Consider the following 27010-nt stretch of genomic DNA (forward strand, 5'->3'; position numbering starts at 1 on the left):
TATTATAATTTAATTTAAATATAATAATTATTACATAAAGAATACAATATGATAATGATGTCCACAAATGTCATCTATAGAAAAAGAGAACATTCTTATTTAGAGAATATCTTTATTTTTGACATGTAAATGTTAAAATGATATTATATACAGTGTTAAGCAAAGATAAATCACTCCCATCAGTCCCATCAAAGCATTATATTTAATAAAGAAAAATATATTCTCATTACTCAAAAATAATTTTCATCGATGATAATGAGGTTACAAAACTGAATCTATTTTTCGCTTCGCAAGGGCTGTTTATATACGCGGCTGGATGTATTTTAAATGCGAGAAAGCGCTTCTCGTCATGCGCCGCCTAGCGGTGTTGTTGCAAACTACCGTCGGTAAAATGCGTGGATGCATTTTATGGGCGTAAGCTGCCACAAGTCTTCTTCTTCCAAGTTCTTCTTCTTTATTGTAACATAATAAAATTGAATCAACATTATTTGTCGTCACGTAATATTGAATTTTAAAATAAGATTATTTATCGTTATAATATGAATATTCTTAGTTCGAAAGTACTGTTATTCTCTATCCAATTTTTTTTGTTTTTCATTAATAAAAATTATTTTTAAATAATAAGAATAATCTATATATATAAGTACCTGATGTCTGTCTGTCTGTCTGACCGTGAACTACTCATTCGTTAATAGACCGAATCTTAAAGAATTACATATGAAGTAGGGGTAGAATTTTCCGGGGATTGCCATAAAGTGTATCATTTTTAGTTACCGATTTTTTGGAAACCGGTTCCGAAATTTTTCTAATTTTTCGGGAAATAATTGACCAAATCTTAAAGAATTATATATGAAATAGAGATAGAAAGAACTAAAGAATGTAATAGAATTAGAAAAACTGCTAATAATAAAAGAGTTTCCGATTTCTGTTTAAAAAAATATACGTGATTGCTCCAATTTCCGCTAATTTTGAGATATCAAGCTAAATTTTTTTTTGATAATTTTTCGTTACCGATTTTTTGGAAACCGGTTTCAAAATTTTTCAAATTTTTCGAGAAATAATAAGTATTAAAATGGACCGATTTTCTTAAAACCAGTGCCAAAATTTTTAAATTTTTTTTAGGATAAGTTTAATTTTTCATTAATGGATAATTTTTTATTAATGGATCGATTTTCTTGAAACCGGTGCCAAAATTTTTCTAATCTTTTGGGGATAGCGATGATATGTAGAATTTTTCATATGAGTTTAATTTTTCATTAATGTACTGATTTTTTGGAAACTGCAGGTGCTAAAATTTTTCTGACTGCGAACTATTCATTCAATTAATGGACCAATTTTCTTCAAAACAATGCCCAAATTTTTCTAATTTTTCGGAGATGGTGATGATGTGTATAATTTTTCATAACCGATTTTTTGGAAACCGGTCCCAAAATTTTTCTAATTTTTCGGGGATGACGACGATGAATTCAATTTTCCAGTAATGGACGTATTTTCTTAAAACCGGTACTATGTTTTTCAGTTTTCTATGCCAATGTGTTCAGAATGTTCGAAAACGTTGAAAAATCACCTTTTCAAAAAATGTCTGTATGCTTATGTGTAGGTATATATTCCACTCACTAAGGATGATCCAAAAAAAGGATGTATGATAGAGGCCAATTTTGTTTTAAATAATAAAATTTAATTAATAGTAAATAAATGTAATAAAATTAATTATAAATAAATATAATAAAATACAAATAAAAATAAATATAAATTAAAGTGGAAAAAAATTGTCTGCGAAGAAAAAAGTGAGAACAAAGAGGGTTTAGGGAAGGGATCTAGACTAAAAAAAAAAGGAAAAAGTTTTGAGCCCGCGCGAAGCGCGGGTGAAAAACCTAGTAAGAATATATTTTTCTTTATTGAATTATGTATAATGCTTTGATGCAAGTAATTTATCTTTGTTTAACGCTATATAATCTCATTTTAAGATTTACATTCAAAAATAAAGATATTCTCTAAATAAAAATGTTCTTTTTTTCTGTGTATCTATATTTTTTTATATACATAATTTAAAAAAATATGTCAAAAATATTATTTATACACGTTACATTATTTACTGAACTTAAAATTTCTCCATCATTTCTTCATTTCTTCAAGATTCGAATTTTGTGAAGTCTGTATAGACTGCCGGTTTTTATATATTTTTAACTTTCATTACCGTTTTCATGCAAGACTTTAATTGATGCTTTCTTTCTCTTGTTGATCTTGGTGCAATCTCAAAGTGTCATTTTTGAATTGCGAGAAACATGAATTGTTGAATTAAAACAGACATTACCAATAATAAGAAGGATATGGGCATGCATGTAAAGTATAGATTCTAGCGTTATAAGATACACACTGAGAAAAAAAATTTGTTAATCCGAAAAAATATTTAGTTCGATACATGCTAAACATTTTAGTTAGTAACTAACTAAACATTAGTTGAATTAATTAATTCTTGGTTAAAAAATTTTGATGGTTGACATGAATGCACTATTATATATTTTTTAATGCAACTTATAATAATTGTTGAAACAACTAATGTTTAATTAAACTAATGTTTAATTTAATTTAACTAACATGTTTAATTGCACGTATCGGACTAAATATCTTTTTTGATTAACATATTTTTGTTCTCAGTGCACGAGAGACTTTTATCGAACGTTAGCGAAGTAAAAGCAATTTCTGCGGAAATTATAACCGGCTTTAACCTAGACGTTACTTTTATTTACGACACATTTATATATTATTACATATATTATTATTACGTAAGTTATATAGATATATTGTAGATATAAATATCTGAATCTGTGTGCCTTGTACGCCGTAAAATGCGTTTATTATTTATTTACCAATGGATTGTAATAATTTTTTATATATCGGAAGTTGCACGTACATCTTGACGTATATACATACAAATACTTCTTCATTTCTACTTATTTTTGTTTCTATTTATTTTTGTTCTGGGATGAAGCCAATTGCCATTTTTAATAGAATGTTATAATATAATATCTTACCTAAAATTAAACTGTATTAAAGCGATTTTTCTCTTTGTGTTAATATTTACGAATATAGTGGTTAAACGGCCAGTATATTCAGGATAAAAAGAGAAGAGACTCTAAAAAAGTGCTAGTCTTGAAGTTTTAACTTCGAAAGTAAGGTATTATACTATCACTAAAGACAAGTCTCTCTCTCTCTCTCTCTCTCTCTCTCTCTCTCTCTCTCTCTCTCTCTCTCTCTCTCTCTCTCTCTCCTCTCTCTCTCTCTCTCTCTCTCTCTCTCTCTCTCTCTCTCTCTCTCTCTCTCTCTCTCCTCTCTCTCTCTCTCTCTCTCTCTCTCCCCCCCCCCCCCCCCTCCCTCCCTCCTCTCCCTCCCCCTCTCTCTTATACCTTTTAACTCTCCTATTTTCTTACCGGATCGATCTTGTTTTATGGACATATCTCCGTTAAGGAATGTTTGTTAGGGCCTGAGCAGAATATAGCTGACTTATAATTTTAAGACAATGTTTTATGCCTTAAATCTTTGTTTTTAGTAACGCAAATATTGACACTTCGTGCATACGTTTAAGACGTGAGACACACAAGACAGTATTATGCCGTTACTAAAAACAAAGATTTAAAGCATAAAACATTGTCTTGAAATTATAAGTCAGCTATTCTGCTCAAGCCCTTAATTTTAGTGAATCTCATGACTCATGCATGCATGCGTTCTTAAAGTCCGTTGCTTTGAATGGCATGATAACTAATCTAAGGGTCTCTCAACTCGTCGGCTTATTCAAACTTTTGATTAAAGTAAAGTCTAAAACTTACAGTATTTATGGCAAATCGTCATAATTATTGAAAAACGTGCCACTTCAAGTAAATGCAAATCATGCAAAATTATTGATAGAAGATGAAACACAAGAAGATAACGTAATCGCAAATAATCGCATTCGATTATTCGATACAATAAATCCCTTCAGCGGTTTCATAGCGGTTCGATTTGACAACTCGCGAGAACACATAACTCAATTTCTTCTTAATTCCATGTTAATGTGATTGCAACGTCGAGACACGCTTTCGCGATGTGCCGCAAGAATTTTCACGCCGCAGTATGAAAAATCGATTATACGATTGCATCTGCGTCTTCATCTTGCTCGTGATATTACAATCGTTGATTTGTCACGCGAAAATCGTCAATAATACTCACAGGTATTGACAGTACGTGATTTTCTTAGGCTGCTCTGCATTACCCGTCTGTTGTGGATTTAATGAGATTTTACACTTTCTACTTGTCACTGGTTACGCTTTTATTCTCTGCACATAATATATTCTTTTATATTTTATATCGCTTGAAAGATTATATGTTTCTAGAATTAAACGGGAGATTTCCGTTGCTAAAACATCGCAATCTAAAGGAGATCCTAGTTATGCAAAACAAATAAACTCGGAACATGAAGAGAAAGGGGATGATGATTCTGAAGAGGGTAATACCTATCGAGACAATACGAAAGAAAAGCGTAAAGTTTCGAGGAAAGCCGCAGATTCCGTGATCTCCGTCGATCTCCATTCATCAAACGTTGAAGGATCCTTCGATCGTGACGATGTGTCCAGCTACCTTAACTCGCGACGTTCGAGTGAAGAACCGGAAGAAGCGGATGAAGAGGCAACGGTACGTGATAAAAACGAGAAAACGAGCAATCTCGTGCGTTTACCCCGTGACATAAACGGCGACAGATATACCGATCAGGACGAGAGATCGAGTTTGTATGATGATTACGAGGCGAAAGACATCGCAAAACGTGGTGCCCTAAGCGGCCCGGAGGATTACGAGGAAATAGAAGAAGACGACTCGCCGGGAATATCGGAAGATATAGCTGCGGTGCAAGACTCGATGGCTGAAGTCGAGAAAAAAGAAAAGGATGCTCGGGTGAAGAGAGACCAAGCGGAAATTTCAGAAATGCTCGATACGTCCAAGTCAAGTCCGGACGATCCAGTAAAGTTAGAAGAGTCGAAGATCGCGGCAAAGGATCATAACTCACGCAACGTCTCTCGTATCGAATTGTTGAAAGGTTTTAACGAAGCGTCAGCGCCCAATGACGCGTCCAAGATCAAAGGTTTCGGGTCGAAGGACCCGATCTCAAGGTTGAGCGATTCCTCCAAGATTCAAGAACCAACGAGCAAAGTTACTTCGCCCAAGAAAGACGAATCAAATGCGGAATACGAGAAACGCGTGGAGGAGGAGATTCAACGAAAGATCGATTCGCTTAAGGAAGAGATTCGACGAAATATCGAGGTGCAGCAACAAATAAGAGACATCGAGGACAACAATGCCCGATTCGACGAGTTGCAAGATCAGGAGCACGAGGATGAGGAGAAGCAGAATTTCAAGGATAAACTGATCGAGAAGCGCCAGATTGTAGCCAAAAGATCCATCCGCGAGATCGCCGATGACACGGCTGGTTCTTCCCAGCGAAACGAGAAGAAGCGATCTTTGAGGAGAGAACTGCATAAAAAGCGGCAACATCGATCTAGCGAGATCGGCAAGTCGAATACTTCGAAGGAGAATGAAAATCTGAAGAAACGATTCGTGACTAATTACGATAAGTCTTCTGAGCTAATTCCTTCAATAGGGCTTTTCAAAAAGAAACGCGAGCGCGTTAGGCAAATTTTCTTGGTGAATAACGATCAGCATCAGGCAAAGAAGAGACAATCGAGAGGCTACACGTTGCCATCCGACCGGACAGCCGTAGGACCCGAAAATGAATTACTCATGAACCCCGATTCGAGTTCTTATCTCCGTACGGACAACAAAATGGTAAGGCTTAGCGGAAAACGGATTAAAACCGTCCATTATCGTGTGATTATTAAAAATTAATTGATATATTGCGTAAAATAAATTGCAGAAATTGCTTTTATACATTAATATAAATTACATATTTATACATTAATATAAATATAAATGTATAAAAATAAGTGACAAAAAAAAACTGTCGCAGCTCCAAGTATCTTTGCCCGTTGGTGAAGACGAGAATAACGAGGAAGAACAGAGTCCTACAGCGGAACACTCCGATTCTTTGGTGTCTCTCACTGGAAGTTCGCAGGAATTAAGTCCACGTTTAGAAAAAGAGTACAAAGAGGCCTTCGGTGGATTGCAGAGTGAGCCTGGTAGCGCTTTAGCCAGATTCAAGAGGATCAAACGTGTACTAGCTGGTCCTAATGCAAAAATTTGAAGTTTTTGTCGAGAGAGAGATGTAAGATAACATAGATTTATCTTTATTTTACAATCTTCAGGACAAATATATCGTACAAAATAAAATTATGCAAACAATACTTCTAAACTAAGGCCATAATAGCAAAAGACTAATAAATAATACGAATATGTAGGGATAGATTTATGTAAAGAAATATCATAGATATTAAAGAAAGCAGAATAATGCACATATTTGTAATTAAAGAAAAGATTATAGCTATAATAGAGTGTAATGCTATTAATTACGACATATTCCGAGATTGCGAGCCGATTTAATTATAGCCTAAATAAATGATATAAATTCTTAACAAAGATGGATAAACTCTATTTTATATCACTAATTATTTATGCACGCTATTTTACGCTGGTTTCTACAAAACCTTAAAAGAAATCGGGACACACATCAAGATATTTCTTCTACCCTCTCTTTTTCTGTATTTAATAATTATTCTTATATATTTTGGCACAAAATTTAATGATAAATAGTGCAATATTTTTACATAATAAAAATTAATGAGTACAGCACATCTTATGCAGACTTCAAAAGCAAGATGATTCTTCATTATCATTCAACCATACGTCACATGTTTAAATCACAATTTACATAATAATAAATTAAATTAGTGCAAATTATAATATGTGAAAGAGTTTCATGCATTCTCTTTGATTTACAGAGTGACATATAAATATTACGTACCACTTTTGTTCACATATTACTTGACGGTCATGGGCGATTAAAAAAAAATACATGAAATATCACACTGAAAAACTATCGGCAAATATTGCAGAGTTTAAAGAAATCTATGAACAAATCTATGCATAAATAGATTTGGATTAAACGGTATATAGGGTGTTTCTTAAAGACCGCCCACTAACTACTACATAGCGTTATTTATCAAAAATTGAGTCGAAAAGTCCTGAGCCATTTTTTTCTATAATGCTTAAGGTGATGCTGGAGCCGTCTGTATTACCGGCATTTTTTGTCGGAACGTAGCGTCGTATTAATTTGACAGAATTAAAAATCCTTCTCCAGAATTGCAGTACATACATTAATGATTCAGGGGAACTCCGATTTTATATAGAAAACGAGAAAAAATTACGAAAATACAGATTTCCTTATCCTACTCTTATCCCAATATGGCGTCTCGAGTTGCGGCGAGCTGTCAGCTCGTCACAAGTAGAGTCACAAGATGTATTTCATATAAGAGATATACCATTGGTACGAACGCGAAAACAAGTTCCCCTGAATTGCACAACAATAAAAACATCGATAAACCCCCCAAATCAAGATTTGGAAGCGTAATATAAAAGTATGATATCGATGTGTATCGTGCGTATGTGTGCGTGCAATGTAGCGTGCTATCCTTGTCTATACTTTGTCTATACAAGGACAGATATAGTCGATAACATAGAAAATGGTAATTTTGTTGGTTATACAGACGGCTCCAGCATCCCCTTATTATTGAATAAAGTCAGTCCACTCAGTGCCACCCTTTAGCCGGCCATACGTCAGTAAGCTGCGTGCCTGGTAGTATGCGTGAGCGCACACTACACGGCCGCGCAGCTAAAAGACAGTGCTGATTGGATTGACTTTACCCAATAATTACTGGTTCATTAAGCAGTACAGAAAAAAATGACTTGTTAGTACTTTTCGACTCAATTTTTGATAAGAAGTAACGCTATATAGTTAGTAGGTGGTCTTTAAGAAACACCCGAATCTTAAAGGATTTATATATGAAGTAGAGATAGAATTTCCCAGGGATTGCAATGATGTGAATAATTTTTCGTTACCGATTTTCTTGGAAACCGGTACCGAAATTTTTCTAATTTTTCAGGAAATAATACACGTAATTTTTCGGAAAATAATAAGTATCTAATGTCCGATCGCGAACTACTCATTCATTAATGGACCGATTTTCTTGAAACCGGTGCCAAAATTTTTCTAATTTTTCGGGGATGGCGACGATGAATTTAATTTTTCATTAATGGATTTTTTGGAAACCGGTCCCAAAATTTGTCTAATTTTTCGGGAAATAATAAGTACTAATGTCTATCCGTCAGATCGCGAGCTACTCATTTATTAATAGATTTTCTTGAAACTGGTACTAAAATTTTTCTAATTTTTCGAGGATAGATTTAATTTTTTATTAATGGATCAATTTTTTTGAAACCGGTGCTAAACTTTTTCTAATTCTTCTGATCGCAAACTACTCATTTATTAATGAACCGATTTTCTTGAAATCGGTGCTAAAATTTTTTCAATTTTTCGGGAAATAATAAGTACTAATGTCTGTCCGTCTGATCGCAAGTTACTTATTCATTAATGGACCGATTTTTTTTAAACTGGTACCAAAATTTTTGTAATTATACAGAGATGGGTTTAATTTTTCATTAATGGACCGAGTTTTTTGAAACCGGTTCCAAAAATTTTCTAATTTTTCTGATCGCGAACTACTCATTCATTAATGGACCGATTTTCTTGAAACTGGTGTCAAAATTTTTCTAATTTTTTGGAGATGGAGACGATGGGTTTAATTTTTCATTAATGTACCGATTTGCCGATTTTCTTGAAACTGGTCCAAAAATTTAACTAATTTTTTGAGGATGGCAACAATAAGTTTAATTTTTTATTAATGGACCAATTTTCTGGAAACTGATGCCATTTTTTCAATTTTCTATCTCAATGTGTTCAGAATGTTTTAAAACAAATGTTTCAAAAAATCACATTTTTTTAAAATGTGTGTATGTATTTCACCCACTGAGGATGATCTAAAAGAAAGACGGTGACATTCAATTTAATATGATTTAATGGATAAATAATTTTAAAATAAGTTTGTTGCGCCTAAATGTTCATACTTGGAATGCTCGAGTTGATTCGCTATTCATTTTTATTTGATTGACATATAGGCACCGAACTATATGATGTACTTCCGCGTGTAGTGCGGACTTTAAAGCTAGTATATATATATATATATATACACACATATATACATATATATATATAAAGGAATGAATATGGAAAGAAAAAAAAACATTATAGAAAAAATATGTTCTTTTCATTCTTACTGATAAATAAATAAATAATTAGATTAGAAGAGAATATTATGATCAGAGATGTGCTAACTGAAACTTGTTAAAAATGTTGGCGAGACTTATAAAATAGAGAAATGTTAATCAACACATGTTAATCAAAATTTTCGATAATTGCTGTTAAACTTTTCTTTTCCTCTGTACTTGCAAAACTATATTGTACAGATAATATAGACAATTCTTTAAGCTGTTTTCTCCCAATATTAAAAACAGAATTTAGTATCTCTAATTCCTTTGATAAGCACGTGTTAAAAACACCTTTATCGTCAGTCTAAAAAAAACAATTATTTTATTTGTTAGTGAATTTTTAACAATATATGTTATTTTTCATACTTACTCCAATTGTTATAGGATGTCCAGCTTTGTACAGATATTTAAATTGATGATACATATAAGACGATACTGTTTTACATTTAATGTTTGATGTCAAGCATAATTCTAGATTATAAGAAAAGTAAAATAATACATATTATTAACGTTCACCAAAATATCTGTTTTTGAAAAGAAATTATCAAAGATTTCTTACCAACAGGAATTTTGGATTCCAATAACATATTAAACAATTGTTGAGAACCTTGTAAACTAGGATGAATGCAAGTACAATGTCCCAATCGATCAGGTTTAAATTTTAAAATATCGTTTGTTTCCACTTCATTTGGCACCTGTATTTATACATACTATATGGCTGTGTTCCTTTTTTACTGGCAGTGCTGAAAATCTATAGTATACGTGACGCAAACTATAGATTTTCAGTACTGAATATCGGAACCAGGGGATTGTACAGGGTGTCCCATTTTAAATGACAACCTTGAATATCTTTTGAACAAAACAATTTTAAAGATTTGAATTTTAAAAATGAAAATATTTTAGATGAAAATTGAAGGGTTCAAAGGGAACCAATCTTATCTCCTTATACACCTCCTTGGAGCTTTCATGTATACACAAGTATTCAAAGAAGTTGGAGTACTATTGCAACAGCATATTCTTGAGATCAAATCAAATCAAAAAGTCCTGTACCACTTTTCCCTCCAACAAACAATTATCGAGATCCTAAGCTAAATATTGGAAAAGTTACCAAGTTCTCCTTGAATATCTCAAAAAGTATTAGGTAAATAAAAAAATGTTTTAGACAAAAGTTGTTCAAATTAATTAGTAAAAAGATAATAAAATAAAAAATGGAGGTTTTATTTACAAAATTTGACTTAGGCCCTACTAATGAGCCCAGGCAACAAGTCCCAGACTCAAAATCTAATAAGACCGTCTATTGATCCCCTTTGAATCCTCCAACTTTTATCTGAAACATTTTTCTTTAAAATGTATTGTTCAAGAAATACTTGAGATCGTCATTTAAAATAGGACATCCTGTATATGTAGAGATAGTTGATCTTATCCAAAAGATAATTTACCTCAGCACAATGAGCCGTAATTCTAAGGCCGACTTTCCTGGACTTTTCTAATAACTCTAAAAATGAATCGCCTGCTGTTGGATCGCCACTAAGATCAATACCCACAACATATCCAGGATATTTCTCTATAAACTGTATAGCAAGATTTAGGTTTTCTTCTGCAGATTCGTAACCTTGTTTTCGATTAATTGACACTAGTAGTTTTACAAGAATTTGTGGAAACTCAGATTTGGATGCTCTGTACACATATCAAATATCATTTACTAATTACCTCAAGGAAAAATTAAAAAGTATACGTACAGACATTATCGAGTTACTTACTCCATAGCTTTTATTATAGCTTCAAGGTACTCTGTTTTTGTCATTAAATCATTTACAGCACGAGGTGTGCTTCTCAATTCTAAATAAATCACATTGTCCTCGTGAAACTCTTTTATCACGTCACAAGTAGCAACAAATACAGCCTGTGGTATAATTGTTAGTGCATGCGCTATGTCAAACATTTTAAAACATCTGAAAAATAAATATTACATAGTATATTCTTTATTGAACAATTTATGACCTCAATAGTGTTTTGTAGGAAAATACTGCCTACGTACTCGCTTAAAGATGAGAAATTAGTAGTATCCATACAAGCTTGATCGGAAGCAATGCCTGAGCGATGCATTTTACATAATTTTTGCAACGTACTCACACTTAACGAACCGTTTAAATGTGCATGAAGTTCCTAATCAATCAAAGAAAGAATTCACTGTTTAGTAGATTAAAATATAAAATAAAAGTATTTATTTTCTACAATAAGCGTCACTATTTTAGGGCCAGTTGTTCCAATTTATTGATAAACTAATTAATAGTTAAATCATATGTCTATCCTTGTTTTATTTAAAGGAAAAACAAAGACACATATATGATTTAACTATTAGTTAGTTTACCAATAGGTTGGAATAACCGGCCCTTAGGCGAGGAACACAAAAACGTACCACTTTGGGTAACTTTCGGCAAAACTCCTGCATGTCCATTTTATCATTCAATATAAGTCTTAACTTTATAAAACAATTATTACACTTTTCAGTTCTATAAAACGAATATTCCCGTTGTAAATGCAATCAAAACTATGTTTACCACTGTTTACGTTTTCGAGTTGTTCACGTTCACGAATCGAGTTGTTTGATAGATAGATGGAGTTACCATTGAGCGCGAATGACAGAAATCACGTGATTGACTCATTCATTCATGGGGGAGAGTAGAGTCTATTATTTAGGACTCTAGGGGGAGAGCATGCCAGATAAAATCAGAAAAATAAAATAAAACAGAATAGAAATTTATAGTAGACGATTTAGTAGAAGATTTTATCTTTTGGAGGAAGAACTATTGAAAGAAGATATTGATACAATATTGAAATAATGGAATAATTTATATATTTTGTATGTTACTCAAGTATATACACTGTAACATTATATGTATTATAATGTATAACATGCAATTTATGTACAATCGTATTTAACGTATTTATCTAATTTACATTTTATTTATAATATATAATGTAACATAACACAACACATATATGTATATGTATGTATTTATATGTACAAATTGATACAAACTGTAAATTATCATAAACTATAGAATTTTGTTTAGTTATTTAAGAAAAAGAATCACTACATCTCTATATACATAGCAAATATTTTTGGCATTCATATTATGTTTTTTGTAAATTTATCATATGTTCATTACGTACGTAGCGAAAGTATTAAACAGCCTATCGTAATAATTTATGTCACGAGTTGTAAACATTTGCCTGGTTTCCATTTGATGAGGGAAACCACTTATGGACCGCGAAGTTGAGCCAATAAAGCTTCATTTTTGCGGCATTCAATAGTGAGCTGTCTAACTGCAGCCACATATTTGCGTTGCTGTTCTACGAGAGTGACGAGTTGTCGACTAAGCGTATCTCGCCTACCTTTTTCGTCGGTACACCGTTTTTCGACCTAAATATAAAATCATTTTTTAAATTATTTGTTTGATTTTGCAATATTAACTCATCATTAAATATACAGAATTAAAAAGAAAAGTTATACAGAATCGGAAAATTTAAAGTCGCATAGTATACATAGGAAGACAAAAATATCCAGCCAGTAATTTCGTAAATCAATTCTTATGGAAATAGAATAAAAATCAAGATAAAAATTGTTATTTCAAGTTAGATATGTTTGCCTCATTTCAATGAATACTACATGCTCCTAAATTGGTTCATTTTTATATCATTATTTTCCATCTTACCATCGCTTTGTTGCGCTTCACTCCTGCAACAATTGTCTCGAATTGTTTCAGGAACTGTTCCTTGCCACTTGTTGATGCCATAGCTCTTTCGTAAAACAGGTGAAATTACATATATTGTTAACATTACGGATATATTAAAACTATTAATATTTACAGTACGTACTCATTATAGTTATCCTGAATGGAATTTAGTAACGACAATTCCTTACTTATGTACAGTTTTGTATCATCGAGAGTATTGTACAACGTATAATATTGTTTAGTTTCTTTGTGCTTGGCTGAAACTGTAAACAATACGCTTTAATCGGAATTTCTTGAAATAGATACTTCTGAATTGCAGGATTGTTCTTAAGTAAAGATAAATTCAATTAACCTTGGTTATAGAGTTCCATAAAACGACGTTGATATTGTGTCAGTTCAGAGCGCCCTGGAACATCGTCCAATTGTCTCGTTAAGGATGCAATAATTCTATTCTTTTTAGCCAATTGCAATCGCACTCGTGTTATAGCTTCCTTTTGCTCCTCATATTCTTTGACACGATCCTCTTCCTCCACCGGAGCACCATTTTCAATCTCTTGTAACATACCTCGAAGAAGATTTAAGTCCGATTTACATTGCTCTCGGAAATTGTGTTCTTGTTCCTTTAATCCCTCATGCACAGATAGAAGCTCCTCTAATCGTTTAAAAATACTAAAAGTTGAATAAAAATTCTTGTTTATTTCATATTTGTAAAAAAAGTACCAGAAGAAAAAGATTAATATTAAAAAAATTAATATATATCTTTATTTATAATCATTTATAATCAATCATAACTTTATTACTTCTAAATACCTGTCATTATCATTAATTCCAATTTCCCGAATCTTTTTAAACGAGCGCTCAATGGTTTCTCTTCTCGTACGATATTCTTTCACTTTTTCTACTATTTCAACAAGTTTGTCAGATAAACTATCTCTCTCCTTCATTAACTTGCGTACTCTAGATTGTAATGTTGTCTTTTGTTTTTGCAATGCAATTAGAGCGCGCGACGAATCTGTTGCGTCACCATCCTGCATTAATAAAAATATCATGTTGTACGCTTCAATTATATTGCACAAAGATACATTCTATATTTAAATTTACCTTTATTTCGGAAGTAGCCATGGCTGCATATTTTTCTGCTACTTTAGCAATTTCTTGCGCTTGTATACCAACGATGTTTCCAACTGTACTTACACTTAAGCGCATCTGTATTAAAGACGAAAGATTAATAATTATAATACTACAAAAATATAAATAAGAAATTACTTATGCTTATTTATATATTTCTATCTTTATAATGTGAATCGTCGTTTATTTTATTTCTGTCGTTCTGAAGAAGATCAAGTATGGTTTGAAACGTAAACTTGTAACTAATTCATTTTAATTTAATAAACATTAATTTTAAATTTATTTTCTAACATTTTTTCATTACTCGAAAATTGGCCGTCCTTTCTATAAAAATACAAATCACAATAATTAACTTTTTAAGAGAAAAGAATCTTTTGAATATGACCACACTTCAAATAAACAAATAATACTTTCACGTAAATTTGGATAAAAAATTGTTTTTTTAGTAATTGTTTAGATGGGAGGGATCAACTTGGATGACCTTGATATTTTAGTATGTTGTCAAGGTCACCCTCCTGAGTGACCTTCAGAAGGTTTCAGCCCGCGCTCGTTATTCGTTAAAAAGTTATTAACAAAAAAAGTTTGGAAAATATAGCAGCTATTTTGAGTATTGGAAGGCATAAATGACTAATATATATGTCGAAATAGTTCACAACTTCTATAAAGCAGGGCATACACACGTGTGTATGTGCCCTGCTTTAACGAAAATCACAACTTCTATAAAGCAGAGCGCACACACACGTGTGTATGCCCTGCTTTATAGAAGTTGTAATTTTCGTTAAAGCAGGGCATACACACGTGTGTATGTGCTCTGCTTTAACGAAAATTACAACTTCTATAAAGCAGTGCATACACACGTGTGTATGTTCCCTGCTTTAACGAAAATCACAACTTCTATGAAGCAGGGCATACACACGTGTGTGTGCGCTCTGCTTTATAGAAGTTGTAATTTTCGTTAAAGCAGAGCACATACACACGTGTGTATGCCCTGCTTTATAGAAGTTGTGAACTATTTCGACATATATATTAGTCATTTATGCCTTCCAATACTCAAAATAGCTGCTATATTTTCCAAACTTTTTTTGTTAATAACTTTTTAACGAATAACGAGCGCGGGCTGAAACCTTCTGAAGGTCACTCAGGAGGGTGACCTTGACAACATACTAAAATATCAAGGTCATCCAAGGTGATCCCCCCCATCTAAACAATTACCGTTTTTTTTAAATGATAATATGAGTGAACAATGTATATAAATTGTATATAATAAAAAAAGTATTATTTAAAACAGCCTTGAATCCATTCTCTTAGTAACATTTTTAAATATCTACATACCGAATGTTCTTCTATAACGGATAGAGCAGCGGTAATCTGTTCAGTTGTGTTCTAAAAGGTATAAATTACATAAACTTCTCTACTAGTTTAAGAAATATTAAATAGATAAATAAAAAATGATGTATTTTATGTAAACAATACCTTTTCATTTTTTTCATTACTTGACTCATTTCTTGAATCATTGCTTTTAGATTCTGTCGATGTTGTTGTTGCTGATGTATTTTTAACAGCCTCAAATGGTGCTTCATACTCTAATACTGTACCGATAAATCTATTTGATTCATCTTTCACAAAGTCCTCTTTTTGTTTGAACAAACGTCGTGGCTCGTAGGCTTTCTGTTATACATTGAAGAAAAATAGCGCATATCAACTACACATCCATGGGGTTTTTATAATTAAATATTTTTATAAAAATAGTTTGCACCTTAACTGAACGTAAATTTCTGATAACATTCTCATTAGCCGTTGCTCCAACTTCAGAATCTTTACTAAAAGAATGCTTTTTGTGAAATTGATTTAACGCAAAGGCTCTCACAAAGTCTGCCATTTCTTGTCGCATTTCCATAGAACGCTTTACCAGCCATTGAACAACTGGGAATATATGGATACAGTCTAGCCCTTGTATTTGATGTGGTTCTATTCGATATGGACAATTCATTTTGGGGAGCATAACCACAATTTTCTCTGTCAAGGAGCTGTAATACATATATTTTACACAATGTCAAATATTAGTTATAGTTGAAAAGATTTTCTATGTATGAGGATATTAATAATAACAATAAAATATAAGAAATAAAAAGAAATTAATAAGTAAAATCATTTTCAAATAAATACAACGTGTACAATACATACATTTTTTGACCAATTGTGAGATTTTCTTGAAAAAGTAAATCCACGTCTACATCAAAATTACATGATTCAATGCACCAGGTCATGCCGCCAACAACCTAACAAATATTAATTTTTGAAATTACATATAAGCTTAATAAAAATAAAATAAAAACTGGAAATAATTTGCGAACCTTATCGAAATTCGATAAACCTTTAATTCGTGCCCTAAAATAACCCGCAGCGACAAGTAAGTTAATAATCTCTTGAAATTTAGTGGTTTGTTCCTCATCCTCGCGTACATCGACCTAAGAATATAACATTTGAATGATTAGTTCAATATATTTAAACTAAATAATAAGTTTGAATTATATTTATGCAGTGTATTCCATTTGAGAGTAACTCATATCAATCTAAAGAATTTCTTACACCATAACTGGATACAAAGGAAAGTACGTATTCTTTGCAATGATTTGCAAACGTATTATTTCAATTTGTAATAAATAATTTTATTCGTATGATACTATCTGTTATTGTTTATCTCGCATAAATATATACTCTGATTCCCTGTCTCAATTTTGATATATATATTGTAAATTCATCAATTTAGTAAGATAAAAGATTTTTATTATTTCAAGTTCTATAATATTGCGAGAAAAGTATAAATAAATAATAAATAACTTAAAAAAAGACATCATTTTACCGAATAGATGTTGATTACTAGATATGGAACATCTTACCTCCGTGCTTTCAGAACTTCTTAATAATCTTTTCGGCACGTCGTTCAGCATGTTGTTGATTTTTCAGAGGCAGCACGCTGTTCTTTTTTAATATATTTACGATTAAAAGAGATAATTTATTATAATTTGTGCAATCGAGAGCTCCAACTCCTTGAACTATCAGCAGTCAGTTTCAGTGCTGTCCCACAATCGACCACCAGAAAACAGTGAAACAGACCCAAGACTTTAAGCTGGATTCAGACAGGACGCGTCAAGCGTCAAGCGTCAAGCAGCGGCAGCAACCAATCAGCGAGGCGATATTTTCTATGCCACTGCTGATATCACCTCGCTGATTGGGTTGCTGCTCGCTGTTTGAAGGTGCGATTTCACGATGACGCTCGACGCTGGATTCGAGCGTCAAACAGCGCCAAAAAGCTAAACTGTGTTTAGCTTTGACACTCGACGCTCAAATTCAGCCAATCCAGTGGTTAGGTTATATTTCGCGTCCCTCTGAATCTATCACGTGACCAGATTTGACGCTCGAATCCAGCGTCGAGCGTCATCGTGAAATCGCACCTTGACGCTTGACGCGTCCTGTCTGAATCCAGCTTTAAGGCCCAGTTTCACAGTGGCCAGTTAGCTTAACTAGTAGTTAATTCTCACTCTCTGTCTCTTTCTAACCTAAAGGTTAGAAAGAGACGGAGAGTGAGAATTAACTACTAGTTAAGCTAACTGGCCACTGTGAAACTGGGCCTAAGCCCCTTGCACAATGCCAGGCAACAGGCAATAGGAACAGGAAATAACAAAAAAATCGTTAATTACAACCTAAAAAATTCGAATACTATGATTGGTTGGCAACAGGCAATAAGCACAGAATTTCCAACGTGATGGAAACTCTGTGTCTATTGCCTGTGTCACTGTTTATTCTGCATTTATACATGATTTCTGATTTCTATTCCCTGTTCCTATTGCCTGTTGCCTGGCATTGTGCAAGGGGCTTTAGGCTAAAGGCTGGATTTATGATTGCCGTAAGTGCCCATCATAGACTGTGTTTACATGACACCGTTAATCGGGTTTTATAACATCGGTAGTTGTCAGGAAGACCAATCGTAATCATTCTTCAGAAGAATGGAATAGCTGTGATTGACCGGCCTAAGAACTACCGATGTTATAAAACCCGATTAACGGTGCCGTGTAAACGGAGTCATAGACTGAGTTTACACGGCACCGTTAATCGGGTTTTATAACATCGGTAGTTCTTAGGCCGGTCAATCACAGCTATTCCATTCTTCTGAAGAATGATTACGATTGGTCTTCCTGACAACTACCGATGTTATAAAACCCGATTAACGGTGCCGTGTAAACGGAGTCATAGACTTATATAGACCGCTGTTACACGCCACCCTTAATCGGGTTTAATAACATCGGTAGTTCTTAGGCTGGCAAATCACAGCTATTTCCTTCTTCTGAAGAATGAGTGTGATTGGCTAGTCTAAGAACTACCGATGTTATTAAACCCGATTAACGGCGCCGTGTAAACTTAGTCACAGACTCCGTTTACACGGCACCGTTAATCGGGTTTTATAACATCGGTAGTTCTTAGGCCGGTCAATCACAGCTATTCCATTCTTCTGAAGAATGATTACGATTGGTCTTCCTGACAACTACCGATGTTATAAAACCCGATTAACGGTGCCGTGTAAACGGAGTCATAGATAGACCGGCCCCTGCCGTAAAGCCTTGTGTACACGATACTAAAAATCGGTCCGAGTTTCGGTTTAAGCCAATGAAACTGCTGCTTTTCTGTAAGAGCTGCAAGTTGATTGGCTTAAACCGAAACTCGGACCGATTTCTAGTATCGTGTACACAAGGCTTTAAGAGCACGCGTAGCAAAATAGACGGTGCAGACATAGCCGTGGATATGGTCCTCTCTCTCTCTCTTTTGATCGCTTGGTGGGGATAGAAGTCTAGACTAGTGGGGGACTAGTAGGGAATAGGAATGGGTAAAACGCACACATTGCTCGTCAGTAGATGAAAGGCAGTTGGAGGGGAAGATACATTGACGTGCACACAGAAATTCAGCTGGTGCGACAATTCAAATAAGAGGAAATAATGGCACAAATATGCTGTATCTGTAAGAAAGAACTTGGTATGGAGGAAGATGTGACTTTTCATCGGTAAATATTCAGTGTATATTATATTATAGAATAAAGTTAACCAAAAAAAGAACTGTTTTTCATACGTCTCCTCCGTGAGATTTGCAAGTAAAAATATTTATTTAAAACATTTTCTCTGCACATGCAAAAGAATATTTGGAAATTGTCGTTCTTTATTATATGAAAAGAGTATTATATGAAAATGTCAAAATGTCTTAAAAGATTTGAAGATTTGAAGATTTATAATAACGATAAACCTTGTCATGTAAAAAAAAATTTTAAACTTATTTAGAACAATACAATTATAGATTCTGCTTTACGTAAAATGAAATGTACTGTACTGTGTCTAAAAATGCCTTTTCCAACATTGCATGCGTTAGATTGGATTGTACGCGTAAATATTGCATTCGTGTTAGTTGTTATATATTGAAAGCAATTGGAATACACTTACTAAATATAATTTAAGTAAATAATGGTAATGTAATTTAAGTAAATAATGGTAATCATTAAATAAAAAAGCAATTTGCACGTTTCTGAACATGTTTTATTCATATTAATCCTAATCCCTCCAACGTTTTTTCCGCCATTTAATTAACGAGATTTTGACTGTTTGCCGTTTCGGGAGTAAATGAGCTAGGGCTCTGAAATTTCTGATGTTCCCTACTATAACAATTTTTTTTAGGGGCGGGAAGGATTATCCCACGGCCGTTGGTTTTCCGGAATAAACGACCGGAACAAACGACGTTAGAAACGCGTGGGACACGAAAGTGCATGGTTGGAGGGATTAGGGTTGACTTTCTTTCATAAACATATCTTGTATGTATAAACATATAAACATACTTTTTATATAAAAAAAATATTTTATATAAACATAAAACATAAAACAACTTTTTTAAATGTCAATATTTTATATTAAAAATGTATGTTTTTCTGTAAAAACGCTATTAACGTGGTATTAAAAATTATATATTGTAACTTATATAAGAAATTATTTATTAGCAAATATAACTAATCGATTATGAAAACTTCTTATTCTTTTTATATCTGTTACACTGTTTTTAGCTTCGTGGTATAATCTTATGTTAAAATATTTATGCAAAACCTGATGTACTAATTCAGATTTATGAGTATCAAGAACACATGTTATTTGGATAAAATCATCTAAATGACTAAAGATATCATTAGGTAACAAACGTTTTACGCTATATATAAGGCTATTCATTAAGTTTTTAACTGTAAATAGATTTTTATGTTGCCTAAGAACACGCTCAGCAACTTTACAAATTTTAATAACTGAATCACTGGGAAATAATAATCTCCTATTTTTTATTTTTATTAATAAAGATTTGGTTACTTTAGTCTCTAAACTTTGGCGACACATATCACATTTAATTTTATTCTTAATACTTTTAACCACAACTCCAGCTATGTAAGTTACAACTTCTGAATTGTATTCATTCCAGCACCAACTATTTGAAGACTCATAATCGTGATCAGACAATGTCAAAATGTTATCAACTAATAATTCATCCGCGTTGTTTGTTTCTATTTCAAATTTAAGAATATGGGTTTCATCTTGGACGGTACAATTTCCTTCTTCTGGTACTATTGCATGAACATGGGTCATCAATTTCTTATATGACCTTTTGAATTGGAGACAAGTCGGATTATTATTAAATCCTCCCATTCTTCTTATACTTGAAAAAAATGTCTCTATGTGATCCTGAGACATTTTATATGTTAGTAAATATGTAATAAGTTTTCTTTCAAATAAATACTTTGCTACATGTAACGTGCTATTCATGCCTACAATAAAACCCCAAAAACCGACTCTTTTTTTACTTTGCAAAATGGGTATACGTTCACCAGTCTTTTTATCGACTATTTGTAATGACTGAATATAGTTAGTGTAATCTATAATATTTTTTTCCATCATTTGCAAGTTTTCAAGAGTTATGCACTCCTCTGTTTTATTTTTGCCAAATTTTCTCCTGCTGTTCATTAAATCAAAAATATTATTAAAAATTTGACAAAATCGTGCTGTAGCTGATGCTTCCAAAAATTCAAGATGTATACGACTTAAAAAGATTAATGCATTGGCTACTCTTGTACTTAAAACCTGTGCTGCTAGTTTAACTTTTATTTTTTCATTATAGAAATTAATGTGTCTTTTACTGATTTTTGTCCCAGGATAAACTTTTTCCTTCTCTTGCAAGTCTACAAGCATTACTAAATATTTCCAAAGAACAAATCTACCTTCGTCATCGATAATATCACAATTACTAAACGTATTTCTGACTAGCTTTAACATATGACAAGCATCAGGTACAACGTGTATGGGTTCTTTCGAAATAGGATGTAGAAATGTTGTTTTATTAAAATCTTCCTTGGCCTTACTCCCAAGATTTTCTATCATTGATAAATTAGAAGCAGCACCGTCGAAAGTGATCGATCTTATATTTGTTATGCCATTTTCACTTAAAATTATTAAATTATTTGTGATAATATTCGCTCTTTCTTCAGCATTCAAGCTTCTAATAAAATAATAAGATATTGGCGTTTTAAAATGACCGTTTAAAGCTACGAGGATTACAACCAAAGCATACGTGGTTTCTCTGTCATCATCAATATCATCAAAATTTATTCCAACATCCACATAGCCATAAGATTTCCGACCATCCCATTCAACACATTTCTTAATGGACATCTCATCTACTTGTATTCCAAACTGTAGAATTTTACCACTTTTTTCGTTTTCGTCTATTACACTTTTAATTGACTTCAATATTTGCATAGTAATTCCAGGATTAAAATCAATTGTACTGAACCATTTTCTTATAGTTCTTGGATGAGGTAATCTATTTTGAAATGTTTGTCTCACATAATTATAAGCTGCATTTGAATAAAATAATAACGTGGCAGCAAATTGTCTTGTATAGCTTCTTGATATTTTGTAACACGGCCTTTACTCAGAACATTTTTTATAATTTCTACAGCTGGAATATTTATTGTAGCCTAAACAAAAAATTTTGAAAACAAACAAATTAACTTAAGAAAAATAATAAAATAACATATTAACAGAATTAAAATAATTCTTTCAATATATATATATATATATATATATATATATATATATATATAATAATTAGATGAAAGAGCTAATGAGAGAATCAAACTTTGGCTATCATTGACTGATATTTATAGTCCGTTCATATTTCAAAATTATTTTAAGTAATAGGTATAATAAGTATATTATATATATGTTATTATACTGTATATAAGATATAAGTAATAGCCCTAATGTTAATATGGTTTTGTACTTTGCTTACAGCATCTTAAACGTTTAAAGCTAATCTCAAAATATAATTGACTGTAAATATCATAAATGTTTCAATTCTCAGGCGGTAAATCACTTTATGGGTCTGCGTACAGCTGATCAATTAAGACGATTCGGACTCATAACAGAGTTTCATTTTTACGTCTTTTCAAATAAGAATATATATAGCATTATTTCTGATTTTTTATTATATTTGTAAATTGTTTTTTCCTTAAAACGTACTAATACTAATGCATTGTGTTATAAAAGGGAAAAAAAGGATAAACGAGGTACAAGGGATATAAAGTCCAAGTAGACCTTGTTTTCGCAGGACGACAATTATTATATTATTGGAGCTATTCTACTATATTACTTTTTTACACTTGTATTCTATTCTATTTTATTACTACTCTATTTAATTATATTTAAAAGAGAGGGAGCGTCCCGTTTGACCACGTTGCGATTGACGACAACCACCCACAGCTATGAATACGGACCTGTGTCAGGAGCCTATAATAAGAACATCATATTTTACTTACATTCATAACAGTAGCAACCTCGCTAGAAATCAATCCGTTATTTTTCAAATGAACTATTGTATCCTTCAAAGTTTTAATTCTTCTACTTTTACGTCTATCCCTTGCTTGAAAAACTTTTAACTTTTGTGATGTTTTTTTTATAATAATTTCGAAATAATTTCCAATTATGATCAGATGTAAAATCATCACGACAAAAATCACCAACAAATCTATTTGTAAGACGACGGCGTTTTTGGTTGACTTCTCCACTTTCACTTTTTCTATACATATAGAACACAATTATTATTAATAAAATATAACCGAAAAATGTTATCACGTCCTTTAACATTAACTATACCTTTTTATTGCTCTATTGACTACTTTTTGAATATTTTCAGTTTCTTGTGTTTCACATGTTGTATGTACAAGGTTAAAGGAATCTTGTTCGTAATCCTTACTGTCCATACGTACTTGCCTGACTTTTACACTATCTCTGTTTGTTCAATCAAAACACGTTTTTGTTAATTCTTGTTAGGTAAACTGATAATTTAATTTAACAAGAATAGAATACTTACTCATGTGCAATCAGATTTTCAGAATTTAAATTTTTATCAACCACATTTTCAGAATTCAGATTTTTATTAATTGGATTTTCAGAATCTAGATTGTTATTTATGGTAATAGTACTTTCATGTCTAAAAATTATAAGATAACATTATTTGCTGCATATTTATAAAAATCAGTATAATTTAACTATAAACAATACTTTGTTAAAATATTTATAATTTACCTTAACATTTCTTTCGTAAGATGCAATGTAGGAATAGCTCCTGGACGCAAACATCTTTTTATGTTTCCATTTTTCATGCAGGTATAAAAGATGCAATGTTCATGAAAATGTTTGCTACATACTCTTCTATTTTTGGAGACTTCTCTCCCTATAGCATCGAACCATTTTAATTTTACATCCTCTCTTTTCGGTATACTGGAACATAAAATAAAAATAATGTGTGTTCGAGAGCACGCGGTAGCGCGAGATAGCGTGAGGTAACAAAACGACCACAAAAGAAAGCAAGTACAGAAACACAATAAAACAAAATATATTCAAAGTCTGAGTATGTACAATTATTTACAGAAAGATATATTTTGCCGAGAATGGTAGCGCGCACAGAAGCTGTCACAGCAAAAAGCAGCGAAGTTAATAGCAGATTTGAAATCGAAAGTGGATTGCGAGTATTATTCAAGCGGTTGCACGAGCGGTGATTCTAAGCGGGTGAACTTCGGTAGGATGATTGACCATCGGCGGTCTACGTCATCGTACTTGCGACAAATTTTCGTTTGGCGATCCGAAGAGATCGTTGCTTGTTTTCGATCACAATGTTTATAGCATGGATTTTTTTCTTGTTTGTAAGAGCGGTTACGGTTTGACTTTGTTGTTGACGAACGAACGTTAGCGAACTTTACAGAATACGAATAATAGAAAATCCATGCTATAACTTGACAGAAATACGACTCGTTTAAGACGAAATTTCAAGCGAGTTATAATTTATTGAAAACGTGCATGCACTGGCATGCAACCGAAAGTGATTTTCGGTACGAATTGTCACGATCTCAAACAATGTGTATGTCAAATTAATAATATTTTTTATCACACACACATACATGTGGACAAACACGCAATATTCAACTTTACTTTTTTAACACGAATGCAATATTTACGCGTACAATCCAATCTAACGCATGCAATGTTGGAAAAGGCATTTTTAGACACAGTACAGTACATTTCATTTTACGTAAAGCAGAATCTATAATTGTATTGTTCTAAATAAGTTTAAAATTTTTTTTTACATGACAAGGTTTATCGTTATTATAAATCTTCAAATCTTCAAATCTTTTAAGACATTTTGACATTTTCATATAATACTCTTTTCATATAATAAAGAACGACAATTTCCAAATATTCTTTTGCATGTGCAGAGAAAATGTTTTAAATAAATATTTTTACTTGCAAATCTCACGGAGGAGACGTATGAAAAACAGTTCTTTTTTTGGTTAACTTTATTCTATAATATAATATACACTGAATATTTACCGATGAAAAGTCACATCTTCCTCCATACCAAGTTCTTTCTTACAGATACAGCATATTTGTGCCATTATTTCCTCTTATTTGAATTGTCGCACCAGCTGAATTTCTGTGTGCACGTCAATGTATCTTCCCCTCCAACTGCCTTTCATCTACTGACGAGCAATGTGTGCGTTTTACCCATTCCTATTCCCTACTAGTCCCCCACTAGTCTAGACTTCTATCCCCACCAAGCGATCAAAAGAGAGAGAGAGAGGACCATATCCACGGCTATGTCTGCACCGTCTATTTTGCTACGCGTGCTCTTACGGCAGGGGCCGGTCTATCTATATAAGTCTATGGTGCCCATCTACAATAGGTGTTTTAAGCCCTAAGTGCTGGTCTACAACCTTGCTTTAAAGGATATTTAAGCTCTAAGCCGTAAGAAATTGACCAGTCACAATGGAATGTGAGGAGAATACTCGATTGTGATTGGTCAATTTTTTACGGCTTAGAACTTAAATACCCTTTAAAGCAAGGTTGTAGACCAGCACTAATGGCTTCTGGGGATCGATCATGTATCTTTTCCCATAGGACGGAACGTGAAAAGTGAAAAGTTTATCTCTTTCTATTCAACACCAATAGAAAGAGATAGAGAGCCTCAACTCTAGAAAGAGATAGTTACATGAAACTTTTCACTTTTCACGTTTCCGCTCTAGGGAAAAAGTTACATGATCGCTACCCTGCACACAGGACGCGGAAACGCTTGCCGTGCGGCAAGAAGCGACGTGGTAGCCAATAAACTTTTGGTTCTTACGGAAAAGCAACACGTTGATTGGCTACCGCGTCGCTTCTTGCCGAGCGGCAAGCCTTTCCGCGTCCTGTGTGCAGAAGCCATAAGTGCCCATCTACAATAGGGGGGAGCTTTCCAGCAAGCGACACAAGTCGACACAGGTATCGTTTTGTCTTTGTTACTCATTGCCAAAAAAGAAAGATAGAACGACGTTTGTGTCGGCTTGTGTCACTTGCTGGAAAGCTCCCTAGGTGTTTTAAGCCCTAAGCCCTAAGAAATTGACCAATTACAGTCAATTAGTGCCCATCTACAATAGGTGTTTTAAGCCCTAAGCCTTAAGAAATTGTTCAATCACAATTGAATTTGAGGAGAATAATTGACTGTGATTGGTCAATTTCTTAGGGCTTAGGGCTTAAAACACCTATTGTAGATGGGTAGGCTCGAGAATACGGTCCCAGCTATTCTTGAATCGTTTTCATGAAACTCGCATGCAAAATTCAATGCTTTTCAAATAGAAAGTCGCATACGAAAATCATTAGGGCAGGCTCGAGAATACGGTCCCAAGACTTAAGGTGCGATTTCACGATGACGCTCGACGCTGGATTCGAGCGTCAAATCTGGTCACGTGATAGATTCAGAGGGACGCGAAATATAACCTAACCACTGGATTGGCTGAAATGAGCGTCGAGTGTCAAAGCTAAACACAGTTTAGCTTTTTGACGCTCGAATCCAGCGTCGAGCGTCATCGTGAAATCGCACCTTTAAGTTTTTGAGAACGTCACGCGTTATCACGAGTTTAACCAATCAAAACATCCCATTTTGATTCTGTGACACGCTCAGTGGAAACTCAGCCTTAAAGAACGACGGTGCTGCACCCTGTATCTGGAAATTGCGAATTAGGAATGTTCAGTGTAAAACTCGGGGCAGATGGCGCCATGGCGTTCTGTCCTGTCATGGCGGCGTCACTAACACTAACTCAATATACATGTGTGTGTTGGTGTATCTGTGAGCACATCCGTGAGATATAAGGTCTGTTTTCTGTTGCTGCACTGCTGAACTAGTGCACTCTAGTACACTAGTTCTGTACTAGAGTGCACTAGTTCAGCAGT

The 27010-nt window shown here is 33.2% G+C and overlaps 4 protein-coding genes across 7 annotated transcripts; 1 reads left to right on the forward strand and 3 right to left on the reverse strand.

The window, feature by feature from the left end:
- Positions 1 to 92: 92 nt before the first annotated feature.
- On the reverse strand, positions 93 to 12026 carry Ada (N6-Methyl-AMP deaminase). 2 transcript variants are annotated; one of them, XM_071719736.1, is made up of 7 exons: positions 11726 to 12026; positions 11345 to 11472; positions 11067 to 11258; positions 10746 to 10983; positions 9866 to 10001; positions 9677 to 9777; positions 93 to 452 (listed from the first exon to the last, which is right to left on the reverse strand). In XM_071719736.1, the coding sequence occupies exons 1-7, from the start codon at positions 11762 to 11764 to the stop codon at positions 378 to 380; spliced, it is 909 nt and encodes a 302-aa protein (XP_071575837.1). In that variant the 5' UTR covers positions 11765 to 12026; the 3' UTR covers positions 93 to 377. The 2 variants fall into 2 exon arrangements, with proteins under 2 accessions (XP_071575837.1, XP_071575836.1); XM_071719735.1 differs by lacking the exon at positions 93 to 452 and adding an exon at positions 5893 to 9610.
- On the forward strand, positions 4336 to 6229 carry LOC139780977 (uncharacterized; the record flags this gene model as incomplete). The annotated part of the gene is made up of 2 exons (XM_071719734.1): positions 4336 to 5814; positions 5996 to 6229. Coding segments are annotated over 2 exons (1713 nt in total), but the record flags the coding sequence as incomplete, so codon positions are not given.
- Positions 12027 to 12306: 280 nt separating the features above from the next.
- On the reverse strand, positions 12307 to 17285 carry Fidipidine (coiled-coil domain-containing protein 93). Of its 2 annotated transcripts, XM_071719731.1 has the most exons (12): positions 17075 to 17283; positions 16529 to 16642; positions 16359 to 16453; positions 15931 to 16201; positions 15648 to 15842; positions 15507 to 15557; positions 14148 to 14252; positions 13857 to 14074; positions 13399 to 13715; positions 13189 to 13309; positions 13026 to 13110; positions 12307 to 12733 (listed from the first exon to the last, which is right to left on the reverse strand). In XM_071719731.1, the coding sequence occupies exons 1-12, from the start codon at positions 17123 to 17125 to the stop codon at positions 12572 to 12574; spliced, it is 1785 nt and encodes a 594-aa protein (XP_071575832.1). In that variant the 5' UTR covers positions 17126 to 17283; the 3' UTR covers positions 12307 to 12571. The 2 variants fall into 2 exon arrangements, with proteins under 2 accessions (XP_071575832.1, XP_071575833.1); XM_071719732.1 differs by lacking the exon at positions 12307 to 12733 and having other exon boundaries at positions 13024 to 13110; positions 13189 to 13323; positions 17075 to 17285.
- Positions 17286 to 22711: 5426 nt separating this feature from the next.
- Positions 22712 to 25454, reverse strand: LOC139780972 (uncharacterized). 2 transcript variants are annotated; one of them, XM_071719721.1, is made up of 5 exons: positions 25136 to 25454; positions 23834 to 24028; positions 23619 to 23738; positions 23402 to 23536; positions 22712 to 23035 (listed from the first exon to the last, which is right to left on the reverse strand). In XM_071719721.1, the coding sequence occupies exons 1-5, from the start codon at positions 25198 to 25200 to the stop codon at positions 22951 to 22953; spliced, it is 600 nt and encodes a 199-aa protein (XP_071575822.1). In that variant the 5' UTR covers positions 25201 to 25454; the 3' UTR covers positions 22712 to 22950. The 2 variants fall into 2 exon arrangements, with proteins under 2 accessions (XP_071575822.1, XP_071575821.1); XM_071719720.1 differs by lacking the exon at positions 22712 to 23035 and adding an exon at positions 23047 to 23324 and having other exon boundaries at positions 25136 to 25453.
- Between the last annotated feature and the right edge of the window lie 1556 nt (positions 25455 to 27010).

Source organism: Temnothorax nylanderi, unplaced genomic scaffold (assembly GCF_030848795.1).
Source record: "Temnothorax nylanderi isolate EJ_2023f unplaced genomic scaffold, tnyl_v1.0 TNYL_tig0308_pilon, whole genome shotgun sequence".
NCBI classification, from domain to species: Eukaryota; Metazoa; Arthropoda; class Insecta; order Hymenoptera; family Formicidae; genus Temnothorax; species Temnothorax nylanderi.

Excerpts from the sequence above, each read along its gene's own strand:
- LOC139780972 (XM_071719720.1), bottom strand. The coding sequence starts at position 25,200 with ATGGCACAAATATGCTGTATCTGTAAGAAAGAACTTGGTATGGAGGAA. Across the intron at positions 24,029-25,135 it reads GAAGATGTGACTTTTCATCG|TATACCGAAAAGAGAGGATG; the intron begins GTAAATATTCAG and ends TTTATGTTCCAG. Across the intron at positions 23,739-23,833 it reads CTTACGAAAGAAATGTTAAG|ACATGAAAGTACTATTACCA; the intron begins GTAAATTATAAA and ends TATAATTTTTAG.
- Fidipidine (XM_071719731.1), bottom strand. The coding sequence starts at position 17,125 with ATGCTGAACGACGTGCCGAAAAGATTATTAAGAAGTTCTGAAAGCACG. Across the intron at positions 15,843-15,930 it reads GAAATTTACGTTCAGTTAAG|AAAGCCTACGAGCCACGACG; the intron begins GTGCAAACTATT and ends AATGTATAACAG. Across the intron at positions 13,310-13,398 it reads TATGGAACTCTATAACCAAG|TTTCAGCCAAGCACAAAGAA; the intron begins GTTAATTGAATT and ends TATTGTTTACAG.
- Ada (XM_071719735.1), bottom strand. The coding sequence starts at position 11,764 with ATGGACATGCAGGAGTTTTGCCGAAAGTTACCCAAAGTG. Across the intron at positions 11,259-11,344 it reads AATTTCTCATCTTTAAGCGA|ATGTTTTAAAATGTTTGACA; the intron begins GTACGTAGGCAG and ends TTTATTTTTCAG. Across the intron at positions 10,984-11,066 it reads GCTATAATAAAAGCTATGGA|AGCATCCAAATCTGAGTTTC; the intron begins GTAAGTAACTCG and ends ATATGTGTACAG.